This window comes from Nannospalax galili, unplaced genomic scaffold (genome assembly GCF_000622305.1).
Source record: "Nannospalax galili isolate Female #2095 unplaced genomic scaffold, S.galili_v1.0 scaffold1918, whole genome shotgun sequence".
Classification (NCBI taxonomy): domain Eukaryota; kingdom Metazoa; phylum Chordata; class Mammalia; order Rodentia; family Spalacidae; genus Nannospalax; species Nannospalax galili.
The window spans coordinates 151129-166786 of NW_008340676.1; the positions used below are offsets into that span (position 1 = coordinate 151129).

The following is a 15658-nucleotide window of genomic DNA, read 5'->3' on the forward strand; positions in this document are numbered from 1 at the left end:
ACAAGAACTTGGAAGACAAGATTACTCTGTGTGTAAAATCCTTTGTACTTAGGCAGAGGCTGTTTTGAGAAGTGGGATGATGGGACCACTGGGAATGGACATTTAAAACTTTAACAGAGATAGCTAGATTACCCTCTGAAGAGATGTACAAATTTATGCTCTAAAGAAAAAGACTGGTGATACATGCATATGACCCTAAATCTTGGGAGATAGAAGCAGGAGGATTGTAAGTTCAAGACCATTGTTGGCTACATAGTGAGTTCATAGCCAGCCTCAGCTTTGTGAGACCCTGTCTCAAAAATAAATAAATAAGCTGGGTGTGGTGTCACATGCCTTTAGACCCAGCAGAGGCAGGCAGATCTCTGTGAGTTGAAGGCCAGCCTGGTCTAGATAGGGGAGTTCCAGGCCAGCTGGGGCTACAGGGAGATCCTGTCACAAAAATAAAAAAATAAAAAGAAAGAAAAGAAATAAATAAATTGGCTCTTTTTGTAGAGGACCCAGGTTCAGTTCCCAGTACCCATATGGCAGCTAACAACCATCACCTTCATTTCCAAGGGATCTGACTCCCTCTTCTGGCCTCCACTGGCACTGTGTTCAATTGGTGCATTTACATACATATGAGTAAAACACTCAGACACATAACAATACAAATAAATGAAATAAAAAACTAACATGATTACAGTCTGCCGTTTCTATTCCAGCTGGGATTACAAACATCTCTTGTTTCCAGAAAAATTTAAAATGAGGCCTTTGGAGAGATGTGATCTGAGCCAGCCCTCTAATATCCAGTCTATTTCGTTCTCTCTCTCTCTCTCTCTCTCATAAGATTTATTATTTTTATATTATGTGTATGAGTGTTTTGCCTGCATGTATGTGGGTGCATCTGTGCCATGCAGTGCCCACAGAGGTGGCCAGAAGAGGGCGTTGGATCCTCTGGAACTGGAGTTATGGAGGACTGTTAGCCACCATGTGGGTCCTGGGAACTGAACCTGGGTCTTGGGCAAGAAGAGCAGTGAGTGCTCTTAACTGCTGAGCCATCTCTTGATTCAGCCCCTTTCTCTCTTTTCTTTTTTTAAGCTCAAGGACAATTTTTGTTTTTGGTCTTTTTGAAACAGGATCCCCCTGTAGCCCCAGCTGGCCTGGAACTCACTACATAGCCAAGGCTGGCCTTGAACTCACAGAGATTTTGCCTCCCAAGTGCTGGGACTCAGGCATGAGTCACCACACCTGGCTGCTCAAAGACAATTTTATTTAAAAGAAACACCCTAGGACAGGCAAACTGTAAATCTCGGCAGCTACTGGGAGGAGGACAGTAGTGGTAAGAAATTCAAAAAAGTCTTGCCATTTGAGTTAAGCTGGCATGGAGGTTATCCTCAGGGCAGACAAGCAGCCAGCCTGGTTGGGAGAGGGGCTTTAAAGGAGTAAGGATGTGCGAAATACCAGAAAAACATGCAGGCTCTGGCTAGTACCTGAAAGGAACATACAAGAATAAAAAGTAAAGTTACACTTCTCTTAACCCAGGAAGGCACGAAGATCCAAGGGAGGCTCATAGTGAGTTGTAGGGACTGCCTAGCCTATTCTAGCCAGCCGCATCCTTTTGGATGGATTTTCAAGCTGAGCTTCGTCTAGCATGTATACACACAGAGGCTCCTTCTGGCCATGTTTTGAAAAAGGCACGGCTTTCTCTAATGGGATGAAGCTGGCTAAAGAGATTAGCAACTGCCTTGTGAATCCCACTTTTAATCTGCAGTGTTTGGGCTGTGGCTTCTTGGCTGGGAAGGGCTTTGCTGAAACGACAGCCTAGACTGGTTCCTGCTACTACGACTGAGTTAACGGGGGACCCAGGCTAGAGGGGCCCCAACATGGGCAACCCCCAGAGCAGCTCCCTGCATCTCCGGCTGTTGGTGCTCTTCCCAAGGCCCTGAATGTTCCAGGCCCTGAGCTCATTCAGGCTGGGAGAGGAAGCTGAGCTGTGGAAGGCTGCCTGGACCACATTCTGTAAGCATGGCACTACTCAAAGTCAAGTTTGACCAGAAAAAGAGAGTCAAGTTGGCCCAGGGGCTCTGGCTCATGAACTGGCTGTCAGTTTTGGCTGGCATCATTCTCTTCAGCCTGGGGCTGTTCCTGAAGATTGAACTTCGGAAGAGGAGTGAGGTGATGAATAATTCGGAGAGCCACTTCATACCCAACTCTTTGATCGGGGTGGGAGTGCTATCCTTTTTCTTCAACTCTCTGGCTGGTAAGATCTGCTATGATGCTCTGGACCCTGCCAAATACACCAAGTGGAAGCCCAGGCTCAAGCTGTACCTAGCCATCTGTGTCCTCTTCAACACTGTCCTTTTGCTTGTGGCTCTCTGTTGCTTTCTGCTACGGGGTTCCCTGGAGAGTACCCTGGCCTACGGGCTCAAGAATGGCATGAAGTATTACCGAGACACCGACACCCCAGGCAGGTGCTTCATGAAGAAGACCATTGACATGTTGCAGATCGAGTTCAAGTGCTGTGGCAACAACGGCTTCCGGGACTGGTTTGAGATTCAGTGGATCAGCAACCGCTATCTGGATTTTTCCTCAAAGGAAGTCAAAGAGTGAGTAGGGAGCCTAGTCACTCCACTCTAGACCCAGGCCTCTGATTTCCCAGTGTGCCCAGTGCCTTTCTCTCTCTGTTGAGTATATAGCCTATCACTGTGTGAGGGCGTTATGTTGGACCGTGTAAAATCCCCAGTATCGGCGTACCTCTGGCCCATGAAAATGGCAACTTCATATGGTTCAACTTAACATTTGGTTGAGGAGAGAAAGGTGTGGCATCATAGCTGCTGCTTGGATAGGGGTTGCCAGGAACAGATCCAGGCATACGGGTCTGCTTCATGGAGTAGGATTAGGATATTCAGAGCTCACATGTACCCAGAAATTACTTGATGCTAGCTAGTCTCCTTCGATCAAAGGAGGCACAGTCAGTCCTGCAATCTGACGTTTCCTGGTTTGTTCCTTGGTTTTCCAAGCTTTCAACATGAGAAAAAGACAAAGGTATTTCTTCTCCTCTGTAAGGAGTCTGCCCTTGGATATGGCCCAGTCCCAGCCTTATCATCCTCTTGAGCCAGAGGGGCAGACCAGTGGCAGGATGAGCTTGAAGCTGGGAAGTTCCTAGACCCCAGTGGGCATCTGCCCACTGCCCCTCAGGTGGAAGGGAAGTCAGAGTGAAGATCATTTACTGCTTGGGCTGTTAGTTTCTCTTCGGAAGGAGATTACTGCCATAAATCCCCAGTCAGGACTGGAACCCGCTTTGTCCTTCCTAGATGACAGGTCTGCAGGGACAGGTGGTATGATTTAGGTAAGTCACCTTGAGAGGGTATGAAGCCAGGGGACAGGCAGAACTCCTGAGGGGTAAGAGGCCAATGGCGGACCCAGACAGGAAGGGTTCTTCTCTGTCCCTCGGCTTTTTTCTATTTTCTTCCTTCTTTTCCTTTTTTTTTCAAATGTTTACTCTGGATGGAAACTTTCTTTTTTCCTTTTTCTCCCCCTCAAGATAATCCAGAGCCTTGGGCAAGCTAGGCAAGTGATTTTTCTATTTTATACCAAGGCACATTTTTTTTTTTTAAAGACAGCATCTTACTATGTAGCTCTGGCTGTTCTGTTGTTCTATTCTGGAACTTGCTAAGTAGACCCAGCTGGCCTAGAACTCACAGAGATCGTCCTGCCTCTGCGTCCTGAGTGCTGGGATTAGAGGCTACTGGGCTTGGCCATGAGCTACATTCTTTTTAAAGCTCTTATTTATTTATTTATTTATTTATCTTTTTTTTTTTTTTTGGTTTTTTTGAGACAGGGTCTCCCTGTAGCCCCAGCTGTCCTGGAACTCACTATGTAGTCCAGGCTGGCCTTGAACTCACAGAGATCCGCCTGCCTCTGCCTCCCAAGTGCTGGGATTAAAGGCATGTGCCACCACGCCCGGCCCAGTTTCTTGTTTCTTTATAGTCAGTCTATAAGAGAGATTTAAAAATGTCTCCATAGGCCTAGGCATGGTGGTGCACTCCTTTAATACCAGCACTTGGGAGGCAAGAGGCAGGCAGATCTCTGTGAGTTCGTCAGCCAGGTCTCCATAGTGAGTTCCAGGACAGCTGGGGCTACAGGGAGACCCTGTCTCAAAAAGACGAAAAAAAAAAAAAAAAAAAAAAAAAAAAAAAAAAGACACAAATTTTCTCTGTAACCCAGATTGCTTTTTTGTTCAAGAGCAGAGAAATTATCCAGGTCATTCTCCTCCCAAAGACCAGTAGACCCGAATTTTCAGGCAAACATTTAACTTGATCAAAACTACCTCGATGGGTCCAGCAAGGTACTTCAGTGAGTAAAAGCACTCTCTGCCAAGCCTGACAACCTGAGTTGGATCTCTGGGACCCACATGGTAGAAGGGGAGAATTGACTCCCACAAGTTGCCCTCTGACCTCGAGTGTTGGGATATACTTACACGTATCTGTATGGATTCACACAAACACATACATAAAATAAAATGTGTTTAAAATAAAAAAAATTACTGCTGTACTCTGTATCAACTTGCTGCATTATCAATTTCATTGATCTGGAGAAAAATCTATTACACACACAAAATAAGATAACAGCCATGCATGGTGGCACATGCCTTTAATCCCAGCACTCAGGAGGCAGAGGCAGGCAGACCTCTGTGAGATTGAGGCCAGCCTGGTCTACACAGAGAGTTCCAGGCCAGCTGAGGCTACAGGGAGACTCTGTCTCAAACAAACATTCTCTTTTCTCTCACACCTTGGCTGCTGCATTTAGGAGGACTGTTGAGTTTGTACAACAAAGCTGACTCCCAAAGCCCTCCCCTACAAAGTATGACGTGTATCTATATATTTTTTGAGCCAAAAGCCCTGAGAAGTGGTCAGCATTTACCTTCTGAATATTCTTGGCAGCATCTTTGGGGTAGGATTCTGATGACAGAGATGGCTCCAGAAAGAGGGGCCATATTGCTAGCCACAAAGATCTTTTAAAAGTTTTTAAAGAATTACATTTATTTATTTGTGTGTGTGTGTGTGTGTGTGTGTGTGTGTGTGTGTGTGTGTGTGTACATGCTACAGAGTGGGTGTGCAGGTCAGAGGACAACTTGCATCTCACTGATTCTATATCAGGGTCTCAGACAATCAAGAGGTGCCCCCTGCCAAACCAGAACTGTCCCCCAGTTTCCACAGACCGTCCTGAAGTGGTAAGTGTGAACTGTGCCTTGATAGCCACAGCTGTCTCCCCCAGCTGGGGGTCCTGGAAGAGAGGACACACTCTGCTGGTACTGAAGGAGGTCCCCAGAGGGAGGAACCAAGCCGAGGAATGCCCCCAGTCCCCAGAGCTGGTCCTCGGGAACACAGACCTGCCCTCAAAAAGAACTTCCCTTATTTCATTTTAGAGCAGTGCCTCCTTCATCAGATGGGGTGTCCTGAAGAAGGAGTCCAGTTTAGCACAGGGGAGAAGACAGACCAAGCTTCATGGAGGTGGGACTTCCCTGGGCCCTCAGTCTTCTGCCTCTGCCCTCCATGTGGGGTATCACCTCGTTTATGAAGAGCCTGCCCTCCTTCCAACCAGATTAAGGCCCCACTCCCCTCTTAAGAAAAAGCCAGGCTGTGCAGAGCTCCTTAGCTGGTGAGCTGGCTATTTATATCAGAGTATTTCCCAGGCTACGAATTTGCTCTTTTTGGAGCGGGGGTTGGGGGGGGGGTCACTGGGTCTTGTAGAGTCTTGATTAAGATAAGGAGTGTATTCTAGGAGCGGTTCGGAATTTCCCCTTTTTGGAGGGGGGTTGGGGGGGGGGTCACTGGGTCTTGTAGAGTCTTGATTAAGATAAGGAGTGTATTCTAGGAGCCCCAGACTGAGGACACATGGCCTGTCCTCAGGGATCCACAGTCTGAAGGGGACATGGCCTGTCCTCAGGAAGCCCCAGTGTGGAGGAGACATGGCCTGTCCTTAGGGAGCCCCAGAGTGGAGGGGACATGGCCTGTCCTCAGGGAGCCCCAGAGTGGAGGGGATGTGGCCTGTCCTCAGGGAGCCCCAGTCTGTGGAGACATGGTCTGTCCTTAGGGAGCCCCAGACTAAGGAGACATGGCCTGTTCTCAGGGAGCCACAGTCTCGGGGAGACATAGCCTGTCCTGTGGAGACCAGCAGAGTATCTTGTTCACTGGGGTTCAGGAAGGGGAGGTGGGGAGATGGGGGCACACAGAACCTCTGCTGTGCTCATCCCCATGTCTGCAGGCCTGGCCTTCATCTCAGATACCCTGGTAGTAGGTATGAGGCTGGGTGCAGACTCTACCTCAGGGATATGGGGAATGTAATGTAAGGATGGTGGGTAGGCAATAAGTTACTGAGACAGGGAATGGAGGGTGGGGCGAGGGAAGGATCATATTTTCTCAGCTTGACTTTCTCTATGTAGAAGTTCTAGAGAAGTGGGCCTGGGGCTGAAGCTCAGTTGGTAGAGTGCCTGCTTAACATAGACAAGACCCTGAGGTCCAACCCCAGAATCCGAGAATCTGGCTGTGGTGGCACATGTCTGTAATTCTAACTCTTGGGAGGTGAAGACAAGAGGATCAGAAGTTCAAGGTCATCCTCAGCTACATAGGGAGTTCAAGGCCAGTATGGAATAGAAACCTTAGTTCCTGGAGAAGTGGGTCAATTCTGAGACAGCAGGGAACTGAGTGAGTAGCTGCTGTGAGTTAGTCTGTGATTTCCTGTGTGGATTAGAGTGGGGTTCAGCCCTGCTCAGGGTTTCACTTCCTCCTCTGTAGAACAGTCTTGTGCTTTTCAAGGTCCTGTCCAGAGGCTTTAAGCAGAGAGGATCGAACGTTTTCTGGAGACTAAGGTAAGGCCAGGTTTGGTCAAATGTGTTACTTGTATTACCTGAGAGGCAATGGGATCATGACTACTTCTCACAGGCCTAGAAAGGTCCAGCCTCACAGTCAGCCAACAGCACTGGGACCCCAAGATCTGTCCCTGGGGGATCTAGAAATGGCAGAGAATACTGTGTTGGGAAAGAGGGCTCAAGCGGTGTAAGCTGAAGGTCCTGCTGACCCTCCTCCAGCCTGTCTTCCTGCCTGTACCCCACCCAGGATACCCTGACCAGCACTGACCCAGCGCTGCATAGGCTAGGCACTGAGTTCAAGTTTGGGGCTATGGGGGCAGAAGGGAGCTGAACCTGACACACATGTCCCTGTATACAGGGAGATGGCTCCACTGACAACAATCAAAGGTTTTACAGCCCTTGTTCCTACTGGGCAGCAAGCCTGCACTCTCCTGCCTTGAAGAGAATCCTGCCTGGCATCTGCCCTCAAGGGTCAGGCACCACAGCCACTAACTCACAAGTGATGGTGCCCTGTGATGTTACCTGGTCTGTTCATTTCACAGACTGATATAAGCTCCCCAGGTACCCAAGATGTCTCTTGCTTGGCCTTTGCCCATGAGCACATATTTTTTCATGCACCTTTCCTTACAATCCTCACCTCACTCTCAATGTATAGATGGTGAAGCTGAGGCAGGCTGGCGATAAGGAACCTGTGGGAGGGTAGAAGTTGAACCAGTGGTCCTCTTTTACCTTATCCCATGTCCATGTCACCCAGGGCCACCCATTCTCTAAGCAGTGCATTCTGTCCATGAAGTAGAGGTCAGGATGTGTAGAAATACACAGACCTGGAACTTGCTATGTAGACCAGGCTAACCTCAAACTCACAGAGATCCACCTGCTTCTGCCTCCTGAGTGCTGGGATTAAAGGTGTGGGCCATGTGTGCCTTATTTATTATTATTGTGTGTGTAGGCAGGTGTGTGCACACAGGTGTGTGTGTTCTATGCTGCATGGGTGGAGGTCAGAGGACAACTTGTGGAAGTTGTTTTTCTCTCATTCTACCATGTGAGTCCTGAGAATCAAACTCATGTTTGTCAGGCTTGGTAGTCAGTGCCTTTATCCAATGAGACAGCTCCTCAGCCCCCATGTGGATTTTTAATTTAATTAATTTTATGTATGTGTGGGGTACATGTGTAAGGGTGCATGAGCATGTGTGTGTACATGTGTGTGCATTGAGGTCCAAGGACAACTTCAGGTGTCCTTCCTAAGGTGCTGTACCCCCTTATATTTGAGACAGGTTCTCTCACTGATCTGGAGCTCATCAAGTAGGCTATGCTTGCTGGCCAGTGAGCTCCAGGTATCTGCCTGTCTCTGAATCCCCAGTGTTGGGATCACAATCATGTGCCATCATATCGAAATTTAAAAAAATATTTTATTTATTATTTTTATTTTATGTGTATTAACTGCATGTAGGTAAGTTCATCCATGTCGTGCAATGCCCGAGGAAGACAGAAGAGGCTGTTGGATTCCCTGGAACTGGAGTTATGGACAGTTGTTAGTGGCCATGTGGGTGCTGGGATTTGAACCTGGGTCTTCTGCAAGAACAGTCAGTGTTCTTAACTGCTGAGCCATCTCTCCGCCCTCCACCCCCAATTTTTTTGTTTTTTTTGCATGGGTTCTGGGAAACAAACTCAGGTCCTTTTTGTGCTTACATGGTCAAGCACTTTACTAATTGAACAACCTCTTAGCATTTCTTTCTTTCTTTCTTTCTTTCTTTCTTTCTTTCTTTACTTACAGGGTCTTATGTAATCCAGACTGGCTTTGGTAGCTGAGGATGACCTGGAACTCCTGATCCTCCTGCCTCTACCTCCCAAGTGCTGGGGTTACAGGTGTGCACAACCATGCCTGGCCAAGTACCCACATTTTAAGTGTGCCACTAGAAGAATTTTGCCACACTCAGGTCAGGTAGCACATACCCAGTCTGTAGAGAGGGGAGACTTTTCACTGTAAGGATTCCTTTTGGGGGTTGGATAGATGGCTCAGTAGTTAAGAGCAAGGGCTTCTTTTGTAGAGGACCTGAGTTCAATTCTCAGCGACCCATGTCAGGTGACTCGAAACTGCTTTGAATCCAGTTTCAGGAGATCCAAGGCCAGAGTCTGTGGGCAGCTGAACTCTTGAGCATATATCCTCACACAGACATATGCATGCACACAATTAAGAATAATACAAAAGATTCCTTTTGGGGCTGGAGAGATGGCTCAGCGGTTAAGAGCACTGACTGCTCTTGCAGAGCATCCGGGTTTGATTCCCAGCACCCACATGGCAGCTATGAACCATCCTTAACTCCAGTTCCAGGGGAACCCAAAACCCTCTTCTGACCTCCAAGGCATTGTATGACACAAGTGCACTTACTTACATGCAGGCAATACATTCATACACATAAAATAAAAATAATAAATATTTTTAAAAAGATTCCTTTTAGATTGTGAGTCCAAAAAACCACACAAATGAACACAGAAACACAGACATCGCTGTGTTTGTCTGACAGCTTGGAGAGCTGAGGGCACAACTGCATCCTTCAAGGTGAGTAAGGATGCCTCCCTGCTGGTGTGGTTTCCAGAGGCCTGCATCTGCCTCCAGCCTCCACATCCTATCTCTGCATAGGCCCTGGGCTAGAGCGGGCCTTCTGAAAACATCTATCTTCAAAGTGTCTTGGTCATGAGTGATCTGTGAAGGGAAGAAGAGGTTGGTGAGGGGGTTAGGAGCTAAATTTTGATCATCACAAACGCCAGCCAGAACTTCATCCAGGGTTTCTGGCAGTCCTTCCTTCCTACCAACCTGGCATGGTTCTGAGAAGTTCTTGCAGGAGCTGGTAAGATAGCTTGGGGGTAAAGGTAATGTTGCCATGCCTGATGACCTGAGTTCAATCACTGGGACCTGATAGATGAAGTAGCTGATGGATGAATCAGGTTGATCAGGAGAAAGCACCAGGACACAGATAAAACGCCAGCGGGATAGAGTTTATTAGCAAAGGAACACCTGGGACAGATTCCCTTCCAGGCAAGGAAAATGTCTGCCCCCTGGTGGTGAGCTGGGGTCTTTTATAAGGGGAGGCCTCTGGGGCGTGCAGATATATTTTTTAAAAGGGGCGGGGCGATGGGGGGGTGAAGCCGGATAGTGGGACTGTTAAAACCTGCCCCCTTTAGAGATCAAAGGGGAAGCCTGCTGTGTTGGCCAAACAGTGGAGAAAAGTCTGCTTTTGACTTCAAAGACCAAGGTGCTTTTCTTAGGGGCTTGCAGCACCAGGAGGCACTCTTGGTGAGGGGCGGGGCTATCTGAACCCTAACAGGACCCACATGGTGGAAGAAGAGACTCTACTCCTGAAGGTTGTCTTCTGACCTCCACTTGCATGCTGTCACACTCATGTTCATGCGTGTGTGCACATGCACACACACATACACATACAGAAACAGAGAGAAAGAGAAACAGGCAAAGACAGAGCTCAGAGCTAGAGAGAGAAAAATGCAGAGAGAGAATAAATAAAAACATTTAAAATAATATTTTAAAAGTTCTTGCAGGCAAGCACATGTGTGGCAGTGCAGGGACAGGGTGGTGGTGGTGGGGATCTTCTGTATTCTCTATGTTCTTGCCCTTTTCCTTCTAGAACATACATTCCAGGGAGGCAGGGACATAGGTTGAGCACTCACTGCTCTACCTGCAGTGCCAGTATAGAGGCTGGCAGGTGGAGGGTGTTCACGTCGAGTGCGTGAATGAAGATGCAGGTTCACAGCGGTGGGTGGATCTGGTGCTTGGTGGGAAGTATCAGAGGCTTGACCCAGGTTGTCTAATTTTCTTTCAGTCGAATCAAGAGCAACGTGGATGGCCAGTACCTGGTAGACGGTGTCCCCTTCAGCTGCTGTAACCCCAACTCACCTCGGCCCTGCATACAGTACCAGCTCACCAACAACTCTGCTCACTACAGCTATGACCACCAGACAGAGGAGCTGAACCTCTGGCTGTGGGGCTGCAGGGCAGCCCTGCTAAGTTACTACAGCAGCCTCATGAACTCCATAGGTGTTGTCACACTCCTCGTCTGGCTCTTTGAGGTAGGTTCCCAGGGGATAGGGGAGGGAGCCCCTGCCCCACTTAGGTTTAACTCAGTGAAGTCAGACCCTGTGAGCAAACCGTCCTCCTCCACACCTCCTCAGCACCAGCCTCCATGTGACTGTGGGTCAAAGAATGGGCCTTGAATTTCCTTGTCCCCATTTCTATGTTCCTTTCCCGTTCTCCCTGCACCCCCAATTTGGTGGTTTTAGGAATGGAATCTAGGGCTTCACCTGTGCTAGGCAAGTGCTCTACCACTGAACTACATCTCTGATCTACCTACTGTTTTGTTTTGTTTTTTTTCACAAGGAAAGGGTTGGGACAAGGTCTCACAATATCCAGGCTAGCCAAGACTGCCCTTGAACTCCTGATCCTCCTGCCTCTACCTCCCAAGTACCAGAATGACAAGTATCCACCACCATGCCTGGGTTATTTTTATATTTGAGACAGGGTCTTCATTATGCAAGGTTAACCTTGAACTCATGATCCTTCTGCCTCAGTCTTCCAAATAGCTAGTCTCATAAGTGTATTCCACAATACCTGGCTTCATTACTTAAAAAAAAACCATAATTTGCTTGGGTAAAATTAACATAAAATTAACTTATTTATTTATTTATTTCCCTGTAGCCCCATTTGTCCTGGAACTCACTATGTAAACCAGGCTGGCCTTGATTGCACAGAGATCCACCTGCCTCTGCCTCCTGAATACTAGGATTAAAGGCATGTGTTACCATGCCTGGTGAAATAAACCATTTTAAGGGTATACAACTCAGATGCATTTTAGTATATTTACAATATCATGTACCCCTCATTTCAATCTGCTTCTAAAATACTTCACATTCACCCCAAAGAAAACTTTCATTAAGGAGTAAATTTTTTTTTTTTTTGAGACAGGGTCTCCCTGTAGCTCCAACTGACCTGGAACTCACTATGTAGACCGGGCTGGTCTCAAACTCACAGAGCTCTGCCTGCCTCTGGCCCTCTGCCTCCCAAGTGCTGGGATTAAAGGTTTGAGACACCACTCCTGGCAAGCAATGAATTCTTACCAGCCCAGCCCCTGGCAGCCTGTGCTCTGTGACTGTGATTCACCTACTGTGGACTCTTCACATAAATAGACCCATGCGCCATGCAACCTTTTGCGTTTGGTTTCTTTCACTTACCCTGTCTTGGGGGTTCCTCCTGAGCTTTCTCTTTGTTTCTGAGGTCTTAGATGGCTGTTAACTCTGTTATATGGGGACAACAGCATCAGTTCTGGGGACTACTGAGGTCTTTGTGCAATATGAATATGGGAATGCTCAGTCAATGGTCTGTTTGGATTTGTGGTTCTTAAGAGTCTAGTCGCTATTTGAGTGTTAGTCTAATTATCTGTGGATTCATCTTACACCATCTTCAAGGCTTGGTTTCTCTTTCTAAGCTATGGAGTTTGAAACTCAAGTCCAAGCCCCTAGGGATCCATTCAATTCATCCTTGAGGGGATTTCTCAAAGACCATTTGCTGGGCGCTGTTCTTGGTGCTGAACCCCGGGGGCTTGTGAGTGAAAGGGGGACAAGGTGGTCAGGGGTTTTGAGCTACTCTCACAGCAGAAGACCCAGACTCCAAAATCAAAACACCAACACAGAAACATTAGTTGGGCCAGTTTCCCCATCACAGGAGATTCCTTGAATCTCTCTTCTAGTCTACGAAAATTCACAGAGCATATCGTCTGTGACTTCTCCACACCTCCTCTAATTCGCCACACCGAGTGTCAGGATGACTGCACCACCTAGAATGACTTAATGCTGAGGCAAAGACAGTGTATTCATGACCATTATTGCCTGATGACACCTTAGGCAGTCTCAGGACTACATAGCATGAGGGCAGCTAACTACTAGGATGGAAGGTCACAACCCTCTAAACCCAGGGAAATTCCCCTTCCAGGACAACAAATGACAGGAGGAGGTGGAAATGGACTTCCCCTTTGGGCCTCCATGATCACTGTTGTAGGAACCTAGTTTACCATAACCAGTTCACCAGGAACAGGGAGTCCGAATACACCCCACTTTTAGTGAGCAGAGCTGCCACGGGCACTCGGTTGCATGGGCTAAGAATAGCATTCTGACCCCAGCCTTGACCTCTTGTGCGTCACAACTCAGCCATGAGATGACATCAATCCTATGCATCAAAAGGAGGACCATTACCCAGTGCAGAGTGGTCAGTGCAGAGGGTCTCTTTCAGGAGAGCTGTGGGGATCAGAGTGGATATACTTACACCATGGGGACCTCCTGGAGGAGGGGGCTTTTTCCACTGTAAAACATATTTTAGTAAACTTTCAATGGACAATAGCAATATGTAGAACTTGACCAGTTACTAATGTCAGATATTACTGCAATTATTTATACCTAGTGCATTCATTGGCAGACATTTATTGAGGTGCTCTAGAGTCTAGGGTGCTGGGGGAAACAGATGTTCTGGGGCCAGTCCTGCCCTTAAGGAGCAGTCTAGAGGTCTCATAGCCTATGCTGAGCCACAGAAAATGTGTAGAGATATGCGGCTTATGGAATATTATTGGAAAAGTCAAAACAGTACTTACCAAGCTAATAACCAACCACAGCTCACAGCTCTGCTTGTCCTGTCAGATGCCAGGTACGGCGTGTTCTGCCTATGCAGGGGTATCACAGCTGGCCTACTTAAGAGCTAGGCTGGGATGCCAATTCAGGCATTTTGGCACCAGAGTCTTCCACAGTGAATGCTAGTGAACCAGTGCACCTGGAGATGAGCCGAGTTCATCACCACACTAGTGAAAATGACAGAAGATAACCCACACATCACAGGCTTTGCAGAAGAGGAAGTGACTTATAAAAAACTAGTTTGATTGATTGATTGATTGATTGATTGATTGTGTGTGTGTGTGCGGACAGAGGACAACCTGTGGAAGTTGATTCTCTCCTTCCACTATGTGGGTCCTGGGGATCAAATTCAGGCTGTCAGTCTTGGTAGCAAGTACCTTTACCTGCTGAGCCATCTCACTGGCCCAGGGAGTGACTTCTATTTACTTATTCATACTTTTTATTTACTTTACTCATACTGTGTATGAGTGTTTTGCCTGTATATATGTACATGTACTCCTGTCATGCCATGCCCGAGGAGGCCAGGAGAGGTGCCAGATTTCCTGGACCTGGAGTTACTACTTACATAGAGGTTGTTAGTCATAACGTGGTGCTGGGAATCAAACCCAGGTCCTTTTCAAGAGTAGCCAATGATCTTAACCTTTTCCATCTCTCCAGTCCCTCAAGTGACTTTTTGATCCCATCCAAGGGAGCTTGCTGACTACTCTTATGTGCCAAGGAACGTGCTGGGAATTCGGGAGGGCACTGAGGCAAAGGGATCTAGGACGGGTGTGTTCAGCATGGGGGTCGGGGAGGGGTGGGAAGGAGAAGGTTAGGAGTGGTGGGGAGTTCACTAAGAGTTGAAGTGGAACAGGCCACTAAGTAGAACAATAATCTACCAGAAAGAGGAGCAAATGGCAATCACTGTGGATCTGGAGAGGAAGGAGTTAGGGGCACACGATGTAGGCATCTTGAGAACAGGAGGCCAGGGTGGGATGGTCAGGCCTTTACCCACTGGGGCTCCACAGTGTTCCTTTTAGTTTAGGACCCTACACTCCTAAACCAGGTGCTGGCTCCTAAGTTTTCCTAATAGCCCACTTTTATTTATTTATTTTCTTCAACCTGGCTGACCAGGTTGGCCTAGAACTCAGAGATCCTCCTGCCTCTGTTCCCAAGTGCTGGGATTAAAGGCCTGAGCCACCACACCTGACCCTTATTAACTGAACTTTTTAGCTATTTCCCGTGTCCTGTTCTGTCTCCTTTCTCCACACCAGGTGACCATCACGGCTGGGCTTCGCTACCTGCACACGGCGTTAGAGAGTGTGTCCAACCCAGAGGACCCTGAGTGTGAGAGTGAGGGCTGGCTCCTGGAGAAGAGTGTGCCAGAGACCTGGAAGGCCTTTCTAGAAAGCTTTAAAAAGCTGGGCAAGAGCAACCAGGTGGAGGCAGAAGGAGCAGACACAGGACCCGCCCTAGAGGCTGGCTGATGGCCTGGGGGCTTCTCCCCTCCTGGACACTTAGTGGACTCCAGGAAACGTGGATACCCCCTTGTCCAGCTGAAAGTTTGAATTTCCCAAGAAGGCTGGCTATCTACTGACTCTCCTTGATGGTGAGACTTAAATTCAGGGTCCCTAGGGCATGTGACAGACATTTGTGAAATGATTGCCTCTAAATGTGAGTGAATGAACCCTCCTGGTGGACTTCTGGTCTCTCCGGGGCTGGTCAGCCCTGGACTCATCTCTGTCTAGCCTGGGCTCAGTGCTACCCATAGGTAATTAGTCATAGTGAGGGTTCCTCCCCCTCTTAGAGTTTCCTCTTTGAAGCTCCATGTTCCTTCATTCTATATCCACAGCATCACTCATAAACACAGGGATCAAAAAACATAAGGACCATGTGTTGTCTTTTTTTTTAACGCCAAGGTTAACAAGCTGGTCATTTTTGTTTTGTGTTAGAAGATAGGAGAGGGGTACTTACATTTTTCTAAGAGTCATGGACTCTCCCAGAGGGTTACCTCTACCAGGAATTCTTCATGATGGTACATGGGAATCCTGAGGTGAGGATTATTTTCCCTCATCAAAAATCCAGTGAGGGGCCTGTTTTTGTCATATTCCCATGCCTTTAGTCACACGGGGTTGCTGGAAT

General features: G+C 47.8%; 1 protein-coding gene across 1 annotated transcript; it reads left to right on the plus strand.

The window, feature by feature from the left end:
• Window positions 1–1989: 1989 nt before the first annotated feature.
• On the plus strand, window positions 1990–15037 carry Prph2 (peripherin 2). The gene is made up of 3 exons (XM_008835756.1): window positions 1990–2585; window positions 10687–10933; window positions 14791–15037. Exons 1-3 carry the CDS (start codon window positions 2005–2007, stop codon window positions 15001–15003), a joined length of 1041 nt encoding a protein of 346 aa, XP_008833978.1. The 5' UTR covers window positions 1990–2004; the 3' UTR covers window positions 15004–15037.
• Window positions 15038–15658: the final 621 nt, after the last annotated feature.

What these genes read in the sequence shown, in the direction of transcription:
- Prph2 (XM_008835756.1), top strand. Translation starts at nt 2,005, where the DNA reads ATGGCACTACTCAAAGTCAAGTTTGACCAGAAAAAGAGAGTCAAGTTG. An exon ending in TCCTCAAAGGAAGTCAAAGA is followed by an intron (nt 2,586 to 10,686) that starts GTGAGTAGGGAG and finishes ATTTTCTTTCAG; the next exon opens with TCGAATCAAGAGCAACGTGG. An exon ending in TCCTCGTCTGGCTCTTTGAG is followed by an intron (nt 10,934 to 14,790) that starts GTAGGTTCCCAG and finishes TCTCCACACCAG; the next exon opens with GTGACCATCACGGCTGGGCT.